Source organism: Enhydra lutris, unplaced genomic scaffold, assembly GCF_002288905.1.
Source record: "Enhydra lutris kenyoni isolate GAN:26980312 unplaced genomic scaffold, ASM228890v2 scaffoldscaffold9, whole genome shotgun sequence".
Lineage (NCBI taxonomy): Eukaryota > Metazoa > Chordata > Mammalia > Carnivora > Mustelidae > Enhydra > Enhydra lutris.
Window position 1 is genome coordinate 68,684,721 of NW_019154093.1, and position 18,872 is coordinate 68,703,592.

The 18,872-nt window shown below is 35.0% G+C and overlaps 1 protein-coding gene across 2 annotated transcripts in view; it reads left to right on the forward strand.

Annotated features, from left to right (window-relative positions):
* The window catches only part of LOC111142811 (pancreatic alpha-amylase), a 41,285-nt gene extending 28,615 nt beyond the window's left edge, over positions 1 to 12,670 (forward strand). The window contains exons 2-11 of one of the 2 annotated variants that reach the window (XM_022496129.1): positions 4,078 to 4,291; positions 4,613 to 4,759; positions 5,582 to 5,779; positions 6,189 to 6,419; positions 7,534 to 7,667; positions 8,443 to 8,565; positions 8,660 to 8,759; positions 10,767 to 10,885; positions 10,995 to 11,120; positions 12,427 to 12,670. In XM_022496129.1, the coding sequence (XP_022351837.1) occupies positions 4,078 to 4,291; positions 4,613 to 4,759; positions 5,582 to 5,779; positions 6,189 to 6,419; positions 7,534 to 7,667; positions 8,443 to 8,565; positions 8,660 to 8,759; positions 10,767 to 10,885; positions 10,995 to 11,120; positions 12,427 to 12,616 (1,582 nt within the window). In that variant the 3' untranslated portion in view covers positions 12,617 to 12,670. Of the gene's footprint in view, positions 1 to 4,077; positions 4,296 to 4,612; positions 4,760 to 5,581; positions 5,780 to 6,188; positions 6,420 to 7,533; positions 7,668 to 8,442; positions 8,566 to 8,659; positions 8,760 to 10,766; positions 10,886 to 10,994; positions 11,121 to 12,426 lie in introns of those variants that run through there. The other variant, XM_022496130.1, reaches the window with a different exon arrangement.
* Positions 12,671 to 18,872: the final 6,202 nt, after the last annotated feature.

Below are 18,872 nucleotides of genomic sequence, written 5' to 3' on the forward strand. Positions count from 1 at the left end.
CTATTACTAAGAGTTTCTTATGGTTTATTTCCCTCTCTCCTCTTTTTTCCCCCTCCCATATGTTCATAGGTTTTCTTTCTTTCTTTTTTTTTTTAAGATTTTATTTATTTATTTGACAGAGAGATCACAAGTAGGCAGATAGGCAGGCGGAGAGAGAGAGAGAGAGAGAGGAGGAGGAAGCAGGCTCCCCGCCAAGCAGAGTGCTCAATGTGGGACTCAGTCTCAGGACCTTGAGATCATGACCTGAGCCAAAGGCAGAGGCTTAACCCACTTAGCCACCCAGGCACCCTCTTTCTTAAAATTTATTTTATTTATTTTTTTTACTTTTAAAGATTTTATTTATTTATTTATTTATTTGATAAAGAGTGCAGAGCAAGAGAGAGAGCAGTAGTGAAGGTGAGGGGCAGAGGGAGAGGGACAAGCAGGCTCCCCACTGAGCAGGTAGCTCAATGTGAAAGTTGAACTCTGGGATCATGATCTGAACCAAAGGCGGATGTTTAACTGACTGAACCAACCACCCAGGTGCACCATCTGTTTTATTTCTTAAATTCTACATATCAGTGAAATAATAGGATATTTATCTTTCTCTGACTGACTTATTTTGCTTAGCATAATAAACTCTAGGTCCATCCATGTTATTGCAAGTGGCAAGATTTCATTTTTTAAATTTTATTTAAATTCCAAGTTAGTAAACATATAGTGTAGTATTGGTTTCAACAGCAGAATTTAGTGATTCATCACTTACATATAACACCCAGTGCTCATCCTAACAAGTTTTCTCTTTCAAACCCATCACCCATTTAGCCCATTCCCCACAAACTTCCCCTCCAGCAACCCTCAGTTTGTTCTCTTTAACTATACAGTCCCTTATGGTTTGCCTTCCTTTTTGTTTTTATCTTATTTAATTTTCCTTTCGCCCCCCATTATGTTCAGTTAGCCAATGATTCATTAGTTGTATAACACCCAGTGCTCATCACTGCATGTGCTCTCCTTAATACCCATCACCGGGGTACCCCATTCCCCAAACCCTCTCTCCTCTGTAACCCTCTCTCCTTTGCTTCCCAGAGTCCAGAGTCTCTCATGGTTTGTCTCTGTCTGTGATTTCTTCCCATTCCGTTTTCCCTCCTTTCCCCTGTGGTCCTCTGTGCTATTCCTTATGGTCCACATATGAGTGAAACCATATGATAATTGTCTTTCTCTGCTTGACTTATTTCACTTAGCATAATACATTCTAGCTCCATCCACATTGTTGCAAATGGCAAGATTTCATTCTTTTTTATGGCTAATATTCCATTACACACACACACACACACACACACACACACACACACACCACTTCTTTATCCATTCATCAGTCAATGTACATTTGGGCTTTTTCCATAGTTTGGCTGTAGTTGATAATGCTGCTATCAACAAAGGGGTTCATGGACTCCTTTGAATCTATATTTATGTATCCTTTGGGTAAATACCTACTAGTGCAATTGTTGGATCATAGGGTAGTTCTATTTTTAATTTTTTGAGGAACCTCCGTACTATTTCCCACAGTAGTCACACCTGTTTTTATTCCCACCAACAATGTAAGAGGGTTCCCCTTTATCCATCTCTTTGCCAACACCTGTTGTTTCTTGTATTGTTAATTTTAGCCATTCTGACAGGTGTGAGGTGATACTTTGTTATAGTTTTGATTTGTATTTCCCTGATTGTGAGTAATGTTGAGCATTCATATATTTTCTTTCCTCAATAGAATGTAAGCTTCTTGAGAATAAGAATCCTGTTTTATTCATCACTGTATCCTGAAAATCATCCACATGCTTAAGCAAAAAGCAGCATTCAGTTTAAGCAAAGTGCTTATTGGATAAATGGTTTAAGTTTTCCCCATCTGTACTATTATTCTCTTTTATAGGTTTTTACTTAAATTAAGAAAAAAAATGGGATTGAATTCATCAATTTAATGTCCTATTAAGTATAAGAGATATTTAGCTTGGGGCGCCTGGGTGGCTCCGTCGTTAGGTGTCTGCCTTTGGCTCAGGTCATGATCCTGGGGTCCTGGAATCGAGCCCCACATCAGGCTCCCTGCTCAGCAGGAAGCCTGCTTTCTCTCTCCCACTCCCCCTGCTTGTGTTCCTGCTCTAGCTGTCTCTCTCTCTCTGTCAAAGAAATAAATAAAATCTTAAAAAAAAGACAGTAATTAAGAGAGAGAGATTTAGCCAAAAGGAGAAAAAAACCCAAACACTCTACTGCTATAGGCATTGCATTAAGCACATGATTTGATGGAGGTGGGGAAAGGGTCTGTTTCCTCAATTCATGGGCATTCAACTTCCAAATAGTTTCTTAAATCTTAATGCAGAAGCATTTGATTTTGATGAAGTCCCAAAAGTTTATTTTCACTTTTGTTTCCTTTGCCTTTGGAGACATATCTTGAAAGAAGTTGCTGTGGCTGATATCGAAGAGATTACTGCCTATGTTCTCCTCTAGGATTCTGATGGATTCCTGTCTCACATTGAGGTCTTTTATCCATTTCAAGTTTATCTTTGTGTATGGTGTAAGAGAATGGTCGAGTTTCATTCTTCTACATATAGCTGCCCAGTTTTCCCAGCAAGCTTCTGCACAGCAAAGGAAACAGTCAAGAAAACAAAGAGGCAACTCACTGAATGGGAGAAGATATTTGCAAATGACAGTACAGACAAAAGATTGATATCCAGGATCTATAAAGAGCTCCTCTAACTCAACACACACAAAACAGATAATCATATCAAAAAATGGGCAGAAGATATGGACAGACACTTCTCCAATGAAGACATACAAATGGCTATCAGACACATGAAAAAATGTTCATTATCACTAGCCATCAGGGAGATTCAAATTAAAACCACATTGAGATATCACCTTACACCACTTAGAATGGCCAAAATTAGCAAGACAGGAAACAACATGTGTTGGAGGGGATGTGGAGAAAGGGGAACCCTCTTACACTGTTGGTGGGAATGCAAGTTGGTGCAGCCTCTTTGGAGATCAGTGTGGAGATTCCTCAAGAAATTAAAAATAGAACTTCCCTATGACCCTGCCATTGCACTACTGGGTATTTACCCCAAAGATACAGATGTAGTGAAAAGAAGGTCCATCTGTATCCCAATGTTTATAGCAGCAATGGCCATGGTTGCCAAACTGTGGAAAGAACCAAGATGCCCTTCAACGGACGAATGGATAAGGAAGATGTGGTCCATATACACTATGGAGTATTATGCCTCCATCAGAAAGGACGAATACCCAACTTTTGTAGCAATAGGGATGGGACTGGAAGAGATTATGCTGAGTGAAATAAGTCAAGCAGAGAGAGTCAATTATCATATGGTTTCACTTATTTGTGGAGCATAACAAATAGCATGGAGGACATGGGGAGTTAGGGGAAGGGAGTTGGGGGAAATTGGAAGGGGAGGTGAACAATGAGAGATTATGGACTCTGAAAAACAATCTGAAGGGTTTGAAGAGGTGGGGTGGATGGGAGGTTGGGGAACCAGGTGGTGGGTATTAGAGAGGGCACGGATTGCATGGAGCACTGGGTGTGGTACAAAAACAATGAATACTGTTATGCTGAAAATAAATTAAAAAAATGATTTAAAAAAATCTTAATGCAGACATTTAAATAGCTAAAAATTAGGGTTGGTGGCGTAAAAATAGAATGGGATTGAATATCCTATTTCTTTTTGAAATTGAAACATTATAATGTTTGCAAATAAATAGTTAAGGCAATGTTTTGACTATAAGTTCAGTTGGCTTTGATTGTGATTGTCCTATTAGTGAAGGACTTCAGAAATAAAATCTAATCCTAATTAAATAATACATGATTAAGGTTTCTTTACATATAAGCTGCCAGATGTTTAAAAAGGTTAATAGTCCCTCAGTAAGGAAAACATTAAGTTCTAAAAGGTCATTTAGATTGTTTTCCTAGTAGGTTGTTTATAGATATTCTTCACCTGTTAATATTATTATTGATAATCCTTTTCTGATTTTGAATAAACACTTTCTCTATGTGTTTATTCATGTTAACATTTACTTAGTAAAACATGTTTCTTACAGGAAGATAAATACTTGCTGGAAAGAATGCTGGCAACTTCAAAGCAAAATGAAGGTCTTTCTATTGCTTTCAGTCATTGGGTTCTGCTGGGCTCAGTATGCCCCAAATACCAAACCTGGACGGACAACTATTGTCCATCTGTTTGAGTGGCGCTGGATTGACATTGCTCTTGAATGTGAGCGATACTTAGCTCCAAAAGGATTTGGAGGGGTTCAGGTGGGTATTGTTCACAGTATAAATTGTGGTTTGCTATGCTTATAGTAAATGTCTGTGATGATCTGTATCTATGAAGCTGAAACGTTTTACTGAGGAAGAAAAAAGTTTAGTATTGTTGGCAACGTTATGTTTTGTTTCTGATATAATCCTTCTTCAGCAGGACATTTCCTATATGTTGTTGATATTTTCATGTATTTGTTAAAAATGTAGCTGTATATGCAAAGATTAAGAAATTATTTTAGATTATTGATTAGTCTCTAGAGTACCCAGTGATATAAAGTAACCCATAATTTGATACTTATTATGATTTTTTATTTGTAGATCTCTCCACCCAATGAAAATGTTGTGATTAATAACCCTTCAAGACCTTGGTGGGAAAGATACCAACCAGTTAGCTACAAGTTATGCACAAGATCAGGAAATGAAGATGAATTCAAAGACATGGTGACTAGATGTAACAATGTTGGTGTAAGTGAATTAAAGTTTCCTTTAAAAAATATTTAGGAAAATAATTTCTCCTCTCTCCTGCTTTTTTTGAAGAAAATGTTTTCCATATTTATTTTTTATTTTACTTTACACTTAAGCTATAACTGAAATTTAATTATTACCTTATGTTCAGCTTTTGTAAATTTTTGTATATGTGCTATTTGTGTACTAAAGAAATTTAAGTCAAAGTTTAAAGTGAACTTACTTATAAAGCAAGTATCAACTTTTAGTTCTAAAACTATACAAATTTCTGGGGAATACTTTTCTCGTTAGGAATTGGAAATTCTAGTTGTGATATTTGCTGTAATTTTTGTGTGACTTGTATCTCCACCTATAATTCCTGGGTCTTCTTTCACATAGGGTTTTTGATGGTAAATAATTATATTCTTTTTGGCAAGGAGCATGAGAGACAATATTTACCTTCAGATGCTTAATAAATAATAAAGGCTATCTGCTTCTTTCTTAGGATGATGCATGGAAATTTCAAAGACCACTACTCTTTGCATCTCAGCTGATTCTTACCTCCCCCCCCCAAAAAGCTGCATTTTTTCATAGTTATGGTAGTTTCAGTTCTATAATTTTATCACATATGTAAGTATTTTACCAAGATGATAGAAAGCAGATAGGTATTGAGTTCACATTAATTTCCCTTCACTCTTGACTTTTGATTTACTAAGAAGAGAAATTAAAAAATAATAAAGACCTATTTTGGAGGGTGATTAACATACCATAAACTTCAGTCAATAATACCATAGATTATTACCTCTGTATAAGCCAAACTGAAATAAAAACTTTGTTTTTCAGGTCCATATTTATGTGGATGCTGTAATTAATCATATGTGTGGGAATGGTGTGAGTGCAGGAACGAACAGTACTTGTGGAAGTTACTTCAACCCTGGATATAGAGATTTTCCAGCAGTCCCATTCTCTGGTTGGGATTTTAATGATGGTAAATGTAAAACTGGAAGTGGAGATATTGAGAGCTATAATGATCCCTATCAGGTAATTAAAGAAAAAAACCACAGTGATCTAAATAAAGAGCTATCTGTTCCTTTAATTATCTACATATAATTTATTAATCTTCATTTTAAATACTGGCCTGGATTCCTTAGGAAAATAGTATTTTAAGTATGACTCTTTAAAAATAAGAAACTTGAATTGATATGTAAAACATTTTTCTCTAATTTGTCCCAATCAAAAAGCTCATCTACTTTATTTCCTACATACTCCATTTTTATACTAGAAAATATTTCAAAGGTATGTCCCTACTAGAGTGTCAGTATCTCCAGTTCCCAATGCAAGGAAGACACTACAGAAATATCTGTTACTGAATAAATGAATGCATAATCAAATGGATTCTCAGGTAAAGGTGATGTTTTGTCTATCGCTCACAAAATGTTTACTTTAATAGGTCAGAGATTGTCGTTTGGTTGGTCTTCTTGATCTTGCACTGGAGAAAGATTACGTGCGTTCCACAATCGCTGAATATCTGAACCACCTCATTGACATTGGTGTAGCAGGGTTCAGAATTGATGCTTCTAAGCACATGTGGCCTGGAGACATGAAGGCAATTTTGGATAAGCTGCATAATCTAAATACAAAGTGGTTCTCTGAAGGAAGTAAACCTTTCATTTACCAGGAGGTACATTAATACATATATGTATCTATATTTCATGTGTATATAGAATAATATAATTTAATTCAGTAGAAAATAAGTGATAGGAGTGCCTAGGTGGCTCAGTCGGTTAAGTGGCTGCCTTTGGCTCAGATCATGATCCCAAGCTCCTGGGATCAAGCCTGGCAGGCTCACTGCTCTCTGGAGAGCCTGCTTCTCCCTCTCCCTCTGCCTGCTGCTCTACCTACTTGTGCTCTCTCTCTCTCTGACAAATAAACAAAAAAAATATAAAATAAATTTTAAAAAAGAAAATAAGTGATAGATTTAATTAATACAATTTCAGTTGTTTATGGGCTAAATCATTTATATAGAAGAGTTTTCTTGAACCTCTTTTAGTGAGACAGTATCTTAATACCTAACTCTTTATCACAAGAAGTTTTATGAAAGTGCAGAGAATTTATTTAGGCTGCAGACATCTGTGTCTTTTACCATCTCCCCAGAGACCATTAGAAAAGACAGATAATATTACAGTGGTTTTCTTGAGCCAGTCTATCTGAGTTTATATCCTGGCTTTAGCACTATTAGCTGTGTTCACTTAGGCAAATTGATTAACCTCTCTATGCAACATTTTTTTTCATATGAAAAAAAGGGATGATGTTAATAGTTATGTTTTTGTCTAAATATTAATGAGTTAACATAGTCAAGCAAGCACTTAGAAATATTGTGAACCCGATATCAAGTGCTATAGAAATGCAAGCCTTTTTATTATCATTATGTACAAGACTAAAATTACGCCAACATTCTCACAGGCCAACAGTTCACCTTGTTATATTATTTTTTTAATATTGTAGCATATAATTTAGCACAAAAAAAGAATCTTTCTTTAGGGAAAGCCATTTACGCTTTTTCAAATAATATAAATAGTTTCAAGCCATTTTCTATATAATAGTACCTTGTTTGTTAAAAGTCTTTAAAGTTCTGATTTAAAATGATATTAAAAAAAAAAAACAGTAGACCTAAAGAAAATATTTTTAAAAAAAGGATGAACTTGATTTTAGTGTTTCAATTTAGGGCAATAAATATTTTTAGGGGTAAAAAAAAGTTAAAAAATTAAAATGATATTTCCCTATATTTCTACTAGGTAATTGATCTGGGTGGTGAGCCAATTAAAAGTGAGGAGTATTTTGGAAATGGCTGTGTGACAGAATTCAAGTATGGTGCAAAACTAGGCACAGTTCTGCGCAAGTGGAATGGAGAGAAGATGGCTTACTTAAAGTAAATGAAATATAATTTGTCTATTATATTATTTCAAAGATGTATTAGTCTTATTATCCCAATCTGAGTTATCTTCAGAACTTATTTAGAACTTTTAAGGATTCAGTTACTAGTAATGAGGGTTATAGTTCCCCACACTCCAGTTTATCATCTTTATTATTAAGAATGTCAATCATGAGGGTATCTAGAAACCCAAAACATACCCTAGAGACTTTTATATTATATAACTATACTATATTTGACTCATGTTTGCATATAATATGTGAAGGCCACGTTATTGTTAAAATGATTGCATCATTTATGAAGTACTTACAAGGCGACTATTTTTAATTTACATATACTTATTTACATATTTATATAAAATGATTTCCATATATTATCAATTATTTTCAAATATTAGAATATTTACATTGTAACAATATAATATTGAAACCTACTTTTAATCCAGTTTTCCATTCTGTATGATATCATATGGATATTGATCATTCTGAAGTTTTATCTAAATTATAATGTACTAAAATCTCTAAAATGACTTTTTTTATAACAAAAATCTTATAACTGTAATGTGAATGTAATACAAGTAATTCATACATATATACATACATGGAATGTATAATGTATCTGTATATTGTTTATATATTTTTTTTAAAATCCTATAGAATAATCATTTTAATTAGAAAATTTCATTTGGGCCTGCTATACCAAAAGAAATACACATTTAGGTTACCCTAAAGCTATTGGAAAAGAATACATATCTTTGTGTGTGTTTTAATAGGAACTGGGGAGAAGGATGGGGTTTTATGCCTTCTGACAGAGCACTTGTCTTTGTTGATAACCATGACAATCAGCGAGGACATGGAGCTGGAGGAGCATCTATTCTTACATTCTGGGACTCTAGGTAGGTAATAAAGCACCTCCCCCTTTTTTTAACCTACCTTTTAATGATGCTAAAAATGTTTTCTTCTATGATGATATCATTTTGTAACCTTCAGACTGTACAAAATGGGAGTTGGATTTATGCTTGCTCATCCCTATGGATTTACACGAGTAATGTCAAGCTTCCGTTGGCCAAGGTACTTTGAAAATGGAAAAGTAAGTTTTGGTGTTATCCAAAATATATTTTTCTCAAGGAAGGGAATGCAGTTTTGTTGTGATTGTACATGATGCTATTATATTTACTATTTATCAAATATTGAAGTGTAAACCTGATATAGGACACTGTTAGTAATGCAGTAGATATTAAAGAATTAAAATTCATGGTCTGTATTGTCAGAGTATTCAAGCAATATCAGAAATATGACAAACATACACTCACCCCAAAGAAGCACTTAAAAGTAAGGATATAGTGAAAAAAAAAGAAAGAAAAAAGATAAGGATATAGTCAGTAAAATATGCACTTTTTATAAGTACCTACTTCATAGGGTTGATATAAGGATAAGTTAACACTTGTAAAGAACTTAAAACAGTACCTGCCCATAATACAAACAATATATTTTTTTAAATACTTTGAAAAAGAAAGTTGTATGGAATCCAAAGAAATTATTCAGTTGAACTGGGATTAAATAGGGAAAGTATCTTTTAAGAGGAAAGAAAATATATGTATTAAAGAGGAGAAATTTGCAAACTATTTTGGGAAATGTAAAGATGAGAAAAATATTTGGGGTAATAGGGGATATTAAGTAGCAATTTTATTTATTTTTAAAGATTTTATTTATTTATTTGACAGACAGACATCACATGTAGGCAGAGAGGCAGGCAGAGAGAGAAAGGGGGAAGCAGGCTCCCTGTGGAGCAGAGAGCCCGACATGGGGCTCCATCCCAGGACACTGAGATCATGACCTGAGCTGAAGGCAGAGGCTTAACCCACTGAGCCACCCCAGCACCCTGAATAGCAATTTTAAAAAGGGAATTGAGAAATAAAATTATGAATGTATTTGGAAAGTTAGTGGAAATTTTTTTTTTTTCTTTTTTAAACTGAAGATTTCAGGGTGCCTAGGTGGCTCAGTTGGTTAAGCGACTGCCTTCAGCTCATGTCATGATCCCAGAGTCCTGGGATTGAGTCCTGCATCAGGCTCCCAGTGGCTCCCTACTCCACTGGGAGTCTGCTTCTCCCTCTGATCTTCTCCCTTCTCATGCTCTCTCTCATTGTCTCTCTCTCAAATAAATAAAATTTTTAAACTGAAGATTTCAGATGCATCATTGTACAGCAACTTCATACCTAAAGTAAAAAATACTTTACAAATCAGACTGATATTTACCTGGTTTCTTCCATTTTTTTTTCTATGACTATCATAAAAAGTGCCAATCAGAAAAGCACAATATTAAAACTTTGATCAATTTAATAAAGAATATTGTGAAGTATTGATTAACACATTTATCCAGAAGAAAGAATGAAGGAAATGAATGCTTATTTAGCAATTTGTCATATTCAAGGCATTTTCACATGTATTATTTAAATTTTATAGCAACTAAACAATATCCCCATTTTATAGAAGAAAATTCGATACAGAGAAGATATGTATATTAACTAAGTTTTCTTAACTAATAGTAATAGAATCTTTGTTTCCATTCTGCTGTTTCTGACACTGAAGTCCTTGCCACTTCAATATCATTGCACTATTGACAGTGATATTTATTAAAAATTCCATGGCAGGGACGCCTGGGTGGCTCAGTCGGTTAAGCCACTGCCTTCAGCTTGGGTCATAATTCCAGGGTCCTGGGATCGAGTCCTGCATTGGGCTCCTTCTCTCTCTGCCTCTGCCTGCTTGTGCACTTGTGCTCGCTCTCTCTCTCTCTCTCTGACAAATAAATAAATAGAAACCTTAAAAAAAAATTCCATGGCAATTCCTTGGAAAGAAAATAAAAGGGCAAAAAAGCATTACCTTTAAAATATGGCACTAGAGAATGAAAAATTGGGGAGAAAATGGTGAGGACTTGGTAAAAGGCTGTAAAAATACCGAGGGACTTAGATTCTAAATGAAGACAATGCAGAGACACAAGACAGATTAGGTTTGGTGTTCTGGAGAGAAAAGAGACAAATACATGAAATGTTAAAAGTCAAGGCTTTTTAAATTTTTTCTTTTTTTCTCTTTACTTAAGGATGTTAATGATTGGATTGGGCCACCAAATAATAATGGGGTAATTAAAGAAGTTACTATTAATCCAGACACTACTTGTGGTAATGATTGGGTCTGTGAACATCGATGGCGTCAAATAAGGTGGGCATTCTTATTTAGAGATGTCTTCTAATAATAAATATTCTTAACATTTTATTTTATTAAACTGTTAATGTATTCATCAGCATTTTATGTGGTATTATATTTTTAGGAACATGGTTATGTTCCGTAATATAGTTGATGGCCAACCTTTTACAAACTGGTGGGATAATGGTAGCAACCAAGTAGCTTTTGGAAGAGGAAACAGAGGATTCATTGTCTTTAACAATGATGACTGGTAAGCAGATCTCAATTAGAAATAACGTTTTATACTAATATGTTCTTGATTTACTACTTTCTCTTCTTGCACATTTACTTTTTTCATATCTGAAAAATTCCTTAGTGGATTAAGAAATCACAGAAATCAGAAGAAAAATGATGATGGCTTTTATTCTGATCTCTTCTTTATAAGGGCTCTATGTTCTAAGTAGAGTGATTTTATGTGCTTTATATGATTTTATGTGCTTTAGTGTTTATATGAGGCACACACATAAGCTCACACATACACCCCACACAAAATACGCAGAATAGTTAATATAAAGGTTGTGAAATCACTAGAACTGTCTAATAACCCCCCTCCCTTTTTAAATAATGGAAAACTATTGCCTCAATACTGAAGTGCCTTTATTTAGTTCTCTCTTTCAATTTTTCTTGTATCTGTTTTTTTTTCTTCTTTTCACTTCCCTTTCTGACAAATATATTTTTTAAAGCATATGTATAAAGAACCTATATCTTATGGTTGGTCAGTGATTCACTTCAGAAGATTTTCAAGTTTTAGTTCTGAGACTTCTTCTTACTTTTATTGGTTATACTTACATCCTTTACCTCTAGTATATTGATTTCCTAATATATAGATCTATGACTTAGAAGATGTCTTTGCAAGAAGTTGAAATGTCTCAGTTCCAAGGCCAGCTTTCACTTATGCTTAATTCATTTTAGCCTACATTATATTTTACTGACAAAAAGATAAATCAAATATATCTCTTTCTTGCCAAAGGAAGCTATGGCTTCTTAAATTCTTCTTTAATTTCTGTCTTTTGGATGGGAAAAGCAAAATAAATTTATGAGAGAGCTTTATATTTAAAACCATATACTTCTTCATAAAATGCTATCTTATTTTTATTTCCAGTCCAAATTCATTTTCTCCTCTTGTGAAAGATTTTTGCAGAAATAACCAAATTTAAATTATTGAAAGTAATTAGTATTTTCTTAAGTTTAATGAGGACAAATTTAAAATATTTGTGTTTACCACAGGAAGTACTTTTATCTAAGAGTGACAATTCACTCAAATTTTCACTGATATTCCTCAACCATAATTTTGTGATAATATTTACTGCTGACTAAGAAATTGCTAAGCTTTCTGTAAAATTACTTTTAGTCTTGGAAAACTGTTCACATCTACTAGAGAGGTCTTTATATTTTCTTCTCACTGAGTCTTTGACTGCTTAGAGTTCTACAGCACACAGTTAAGCTTTTAGAGATAGTCTGAAATCTTGCTTTTAATTGTGCTGAATTCAAGTTAAATCTTAAATTTTATTTTACAGGTCATTATCTTTAACTTTGCAAACTGGTCTTCGTGCTGGCACATATTGTGATGTTATTTCTGGAGATAAAATTGATGGCAATTGTACAGGAATTAAAATCTATGTTTCTGGGGATGGAAATGCTCATTTTTCTATTAGTAATTCTGCTGAAGATCCATTTATTGCAATTCATGCTGAATCTAAATTATAAAACTTGAAATAAATAAGTACACATACTCAGAGAAATAACCAAGTGTATTTCTTTGTGTGTGTGTGTGTGTGTGTGTGTGTGTGTGTGTATTCTTACAATTCATTAATTTTTGGTAAAAGCTGTAAGTAATCAAATTGAAAAGCTCAGAAAAACATAAAAAATCACAAATAATTATATAATTATAATATAGCTACAATTGATACCATGTTATATTTTAGAAAACTCATGATGACTTATTTGTCAAAAGAATTTCTAAGAATTCAGGGAGCCATCTTAACAAATATGCTTGTTGCCATTAACACTATTTCCCAGTATGTATTTATGTATTTCTTCCATCATGTGTTTCTAATAGTTAGGGATATCTGATATAATTATTCCCATACAAAGTTATAACATTTGAGTGACTTCAACTTTATGAAAGCCCTTTTACAGTTAATAAGTTAAAAAATAAACTTAAATTATGCAAGATAAAAGTCTCATTTATATGGAACTCATAAAAATCTTCCACTTTCTGGGACGCCTGGGTGGCTCAGTTGGTTAAGCAGCTGCCTTTGGCTCAGGTCATGATCCCAGCGTCCTGGGATCAAGTCCCACATCGGGCTCCTTGCTTGGCGGGGAGCCTGCTTCTCCCTCTGCCTCTGTCTGCCTGTGCTCGCTCTCTCTCCCTCTCTCTCTGACAAATAAATAAAATTTAAAAAAAAAAAAAATCTTCCACTTTCTATTTTTCTCTTCTCTTTGTAATGTCTTTAACTTGATGTAGATGTATGGGTTTTTTGTTCCATTTCTTAACCCCCATATGGATGGATGTAATTATTTAGGACTCTCATTATACCATATGTTCTGGATTTTCTTCCTGATCCTCCAGCTATTCATTTTCCGTCACCTTGACTTTTAATGTGGAATTTGGTAAGGATCTCATCTGTGTCATATAACTGTCAGTTGTTTTTCTTATGCTTGAGTGATAAAATAAAAGCCATAATTTGGAAACTCCCTCTTCCTTTCACCTGTAAATTTATCTGTAATTATTTTTAATATTATTATCATTATTATTTTGAGAGAGAGAGCAAATGGGGAGGGGCAGAGGTAGAGAGAGAATCTTAAGCAGACTCCATGCCCAGCACGGAGCCCCAACGGGGGCCTTGATCTCTCAACCCTGAGATCATGACCTGAGCCAAAATCAAGAGCTGGGTACTTAACAAACTGAGCCACGCAGACACCTGGTCCCTATTATTTTTTTTTTTTCTTCTGTCATAATGAAGAAAGTGTACTTCATTTTATCAAAGGCCATTCTCCTCACTTGTGTTAATACCGTTCCATTTTTATCTGGTGGGTAATTTTATTTCTTAAATTACCCTTTTTTCAGAGCACCTGAGTGGCTCAAGTTGGTTAAGCATTGGACTCTTGATTTCCACTCAGGTCATGATCTCAGGGTTGTGAGATCAAGACCCATGTGGGGATCTGCCCTGGAAATGGAATCTACTTAAGATTCTCTCTCTCTCTCCCTCTTCTTCTGCCCCTCCTACCCACATCCCTCTCCCTTTCTTAAAAAAAAAAAAAAAAAAAGATTATTCTTTCTCTTCTAATTTAATAATCTTTCCTTTTTTGCTAGATTAGTACCCTGAGATTACATTTATTAGTCTTCCAACTAAAAAATCCATGACTTCCAGAATTTTTCTAAGTATAACCTACTTATTTTCTTCCCTTCCTAGCTGAGCTTCTGTTTTTACCACATAATCTCTACATTTTCAACATTGGTCATTTTCATCTCCTCATTGTCCAGTTTCTAATCCTGACTTCACTGAATCTACTCTTGTCAACATCACCAAAAACACTGATGTTACTAATCCAATGTATTTCTCTATCTTCATTTTACTTTATTTCACAACAGTATTCAACATGTGAGCCAACCTCTCCTCCTCTCTTCCTTCAGTCTCCATCTACTCTCTGGTTTTCCTTTTTGCTCACTGGTGGCTCTTTTTCAGATTCTTTTTCTGGCTTATCTTCTGTCTGACCTAAAGACTCATTTGGATCTAACGCTCTTCTTTTTATTCATCCTCTCTCTTCTAAGTATTTGCAAACTTTTCCATGGATTTAAAACACAGACTTTTACATGAAGATCTATGCCTCCAATTCAGATCTTTTCTTGGACTTTAACCTCACATTTCTAACAGATGTTTATTCCACTTTAAGATTCACAGATATCTTATACACAATATATACAAAATGCAACCTTCAAAAATTTTTTTTGTAAGCTATGCCCCTCTTATGTCAATGTAGTTTTCTTCAAACAGGAAAAATGAGGCCACATTGATCTTAATATAATACATGTTAAATAAATTTATGCTATGTACTTAGTGATTTCTCATACTTAAGAACTTGTTAATAGTTTCTTCCTTTAGATGTTTCATTTTATGTATAGAAGCAATTCTGCCTGTGAATACTGAGTAATTTCTCTTCTCATGGAAGGAAAAATATGTTGAAGAATCATTGTTCATGATTAGACTTTCACTTGCAAGTCAAAACTGAACCACTAAAAATCATCATGGAATATGATCACAGAGAATGATTGAAACAAGCTCAGTGTCAGACCCTTCCAGACTAATCTCAGCATTATGATTAATAGTATCATTATTATTATCATTAAACTTCCAAATGAAGTACATCTAGATGTTGGACCAATAAATGATCAAAGTTTCCAAAAAGACACTTATGTTCAATAAACCAAATCTCTAAAGAGATCACTTTCCTGTGGTATTAAGAGAGAAATGAGACAGTTTTTGAAAGGGATAGAAATATCTCTGAGTATTTATACCAGTTTTTGAACATTTGCATTTTGTTCTTGTGTATTAAAAGAAACTCCTGTATTTCTTTTTTATATTTAAATTTTATATTTAAATATTAAAGTGAATTCCTTCTCCAATTTGGAATTGACTGGAAAAAAGTTCAGGAGCTTAACTCAGGGCTAGTTTAAGTAAATAAGAGTTTTTCTTCTGCTTTGTTTGCCCTTACAAATCTCTCTCTACACACACACACACACACACACACACACACACACACACACACAAGTAGATACAAAGCAGAAAAATCTACATATGTCAGTAGTAGCTTACAGTTTGTTGCAGAAAATCCAAAGGCTTTAGAAGAAATCATCTAAGAACTCCAATAAAAAAAGAAAACAACAGAAGTAAAGTGATATATTAAAAGACCTTTAAAGGTCTTTCACAAGAATTGGAACAGATGGGTAAATACACAGTCTATTTGCTCTTTTTGCCCTTGAACATAAGTCTGGGGGGAAAAAAATGTGAGTGGCTTGGAGCCACTCACATAACCTATTTAGAAAGAAATAGTTGTGTTGAAAGCACCACTTACACTAGAATAAAAGGTGATATTTATTATTTCCTTATAATTGCAAATCTGTCAAATCCAACTCAATATTTTTCTTTGATGTTTTTAAAGATCTGTTTTGAGTAATGAAATATTATATTTTCATAATCAATTCAGCAGACATTTTAAAAATGCCTCTCTGAACCTCAGTTTCCTCCTCTATAAAAGGAAAGTAACATCTACTTTTTTAGTTTGGTGTATTGAATGAGAAATTATACATTATACACTAACCACTATTTTTGGTTAAAAACACACTTCTTCATATCTTCAGTAACAATGTGTCTTTATGGGGGAGGGCGCAAGATGGATGGAGGAGGAGTAGGAGACTCTATTTCAACTTGTCCCCTGGACTGAGATAGATATCTACCAGAGCACTCTGAACACACATGAGTCAGCCTGAGATGAAGATTATATTTCTGGATCTCTACGGGGACAGAGGATCATCAGCGGAGAGGTACAGAGATGTTGGGAGTGTGCAGACAGATATCAGGGGATAAACAGAAGGGGGAGGGAGCCCTCAGAAGGGAGCCATTGAAAAGTAACACCCCAATGCAAAAGTGTCCTGTGCTTGCAGACTAGCAATAGCTTGGAGACCAGTGGCTGAGAGACAGTAAAGGATTGAAAACAGCACTCAAACGGAAAACAGGGACTTGAGGGGTAATTGTTGGGACCAGGAGGCCACAAGTGCAGACCTAAGCCGACGGTCCCAGCCATGGCCCATCCATGCCTGAAATGACCTGGTGCAGACTCCATTCAGCAGTTCCTGGGGGCTGGTGACTGCTGCCGTGACCACAGCTGCTGCCACCTCCGCCATAGCTGGCAGGACCCAGCACGGACTTCAGTCAGCAGCCCTGGGAATGACAGCTGCCGGGACTGTGCTCACCTGGACCAATATCACTCACGGTTTGGGTGGCACAGGGGTACAGAGAAAAGCGGAGGCCTTGGATGACCACTGAGACAATGTATAAGGGTGTGCACTGCCTGTAGGAGGCTGCAGTATTCAATGGGGTGGGCAGGAGGGGGAGTCTGTGTGTTCTTGACCATTTTGAGAGGAGCAGACCATGGCTTCTTTCTGAGGCCAAGTCTGGTTGTGGAGAATTTACGTTGCTCTGACCTTCCAAAAGCGTATGAAAAGCCACCAGAGAACAAAGCCTCCAGAGAACAAGACCCAGAAAAACCTCTTTCCATGGATCCCAGCCCCTTGATAGCAGGCAGGTCAACTCTACCCAAGCAGGACTGACTGAAAAACAACACGGCAGCTGAAAGAACAAGATCAAGCTGAAAGAACAAGCGGACCACAACCCCAGGGTCCCCATAAAACTGTAAAATCCCAACACCAGGGGAAAACAGTATATTAAGCTCCTGGTATTATCTTGAGGCCTGTGTATTTCTTAGAACAACTTTTCTCACTCTCTCTCTCTCTCTCTCTTTTTTTTAATTCTTTCTCATGATTCTTGCTCTTTTATTTTTTTACCTACTTACCATTCAAATAGATTGCTTAATACTACATATTCCATAGTAACTTTTTAACTTGAACTTTTTCATACATATACTTTTTTATTTTTCTTTTTTAAATATGTATAGATGTAAGATTCAATGTAGTCCTTTTTTCCCTATTCTATATATATATATACATATATGTATATATATATATATATATATATATATATATATACACATATCAGTTTTAATTTCCCTGTTTCTCTGAAAAGTGAAGTCCTTTAACAAAGATAATAAGATACACCCAGGAAGAACTGAAGTACCCTTCCTCACCCACACTGAGGGATTATAACCACCATCCCATTACTAGCCCTTTTTATCTTGAGTTTTTCTTTTCTTTTTCTTTTGTCAGTCTTTCTGTTTGTTGGTTTTTGTTTTTGTACATTATGAATCTTATTCTTGGGGCTCATTTGGCTGTTTTTTTTTCCTTTTTCTTTTGTTGGTATTTTTGTTTGTTTTTGTTTTTGTACTTTATAAATATTACTCTTGGGGCTCATTTTGGCTGGGTTTTTTGTTTGTTTTTTATTTCTTATTGGCAGTGACTTCCAGTTGCTCTGTAACTTCCTAAGGTGCACCTTGCTTGGATAGCGGTTGATATTTTCAGCTATACATCCCCTCAACCACAACTCAACAAAATGACAAGGGGGAGGAATTCCCAACAAAGAAAACCCAGACACAATGGCCTCTTTAGCAGATCTAATGGATATGGATCTAAACAAAATATCAGAAATGGACTTCATGGTAGCAGTTATGAAGATAATGGTCAGGCTGGATTAAACTATTAATGGCAACACCATTTGTTGAAGAGACTATCATTTTCCCATTGGACATTCTTTCCTCCTTTATCAAAGATTAGTTGACCATAGAGTTGAGGGTCTATTTCTGGGCACTCTATTCTGTTCCATTGATCTATGTGTCTGTTTTTGTGCCAATACCATACTGTCTTGATTACGGCTTTGTAATAGAGCTTGAAGTCTGGAATTGTGATGCCACCAACTTTGGCTTTCTTTTTCAACATTCCTCTGGCTATTTGGGGCCTTTTCTGGTTCCATATAAATTTTAGGATTATTTGTTCCATTTCTTTGAAAAAAATTGATGGTATTTCGATAGGGATTGGATTAAGTGTGTAGATTACTTTAGGTAGCATAGACATTTTCACAATATTTGTTCTTCCAATCCATGAGCATGGAACACTTTTCCATTTCTTTGTGTCTTCCTCAACTTCTTTCATGAATACTTTATAGGTTTCTGAGTACAGATTCTTTGCCTCTTTGGTTAGGTTTATTGCTAGGTATCTTATGATTTTGGGTGCAATTGTAAATGGGATTGACTCCTTAATTTCTCTTTCTTCTGTCTTGCTGTTGGTGTAGAG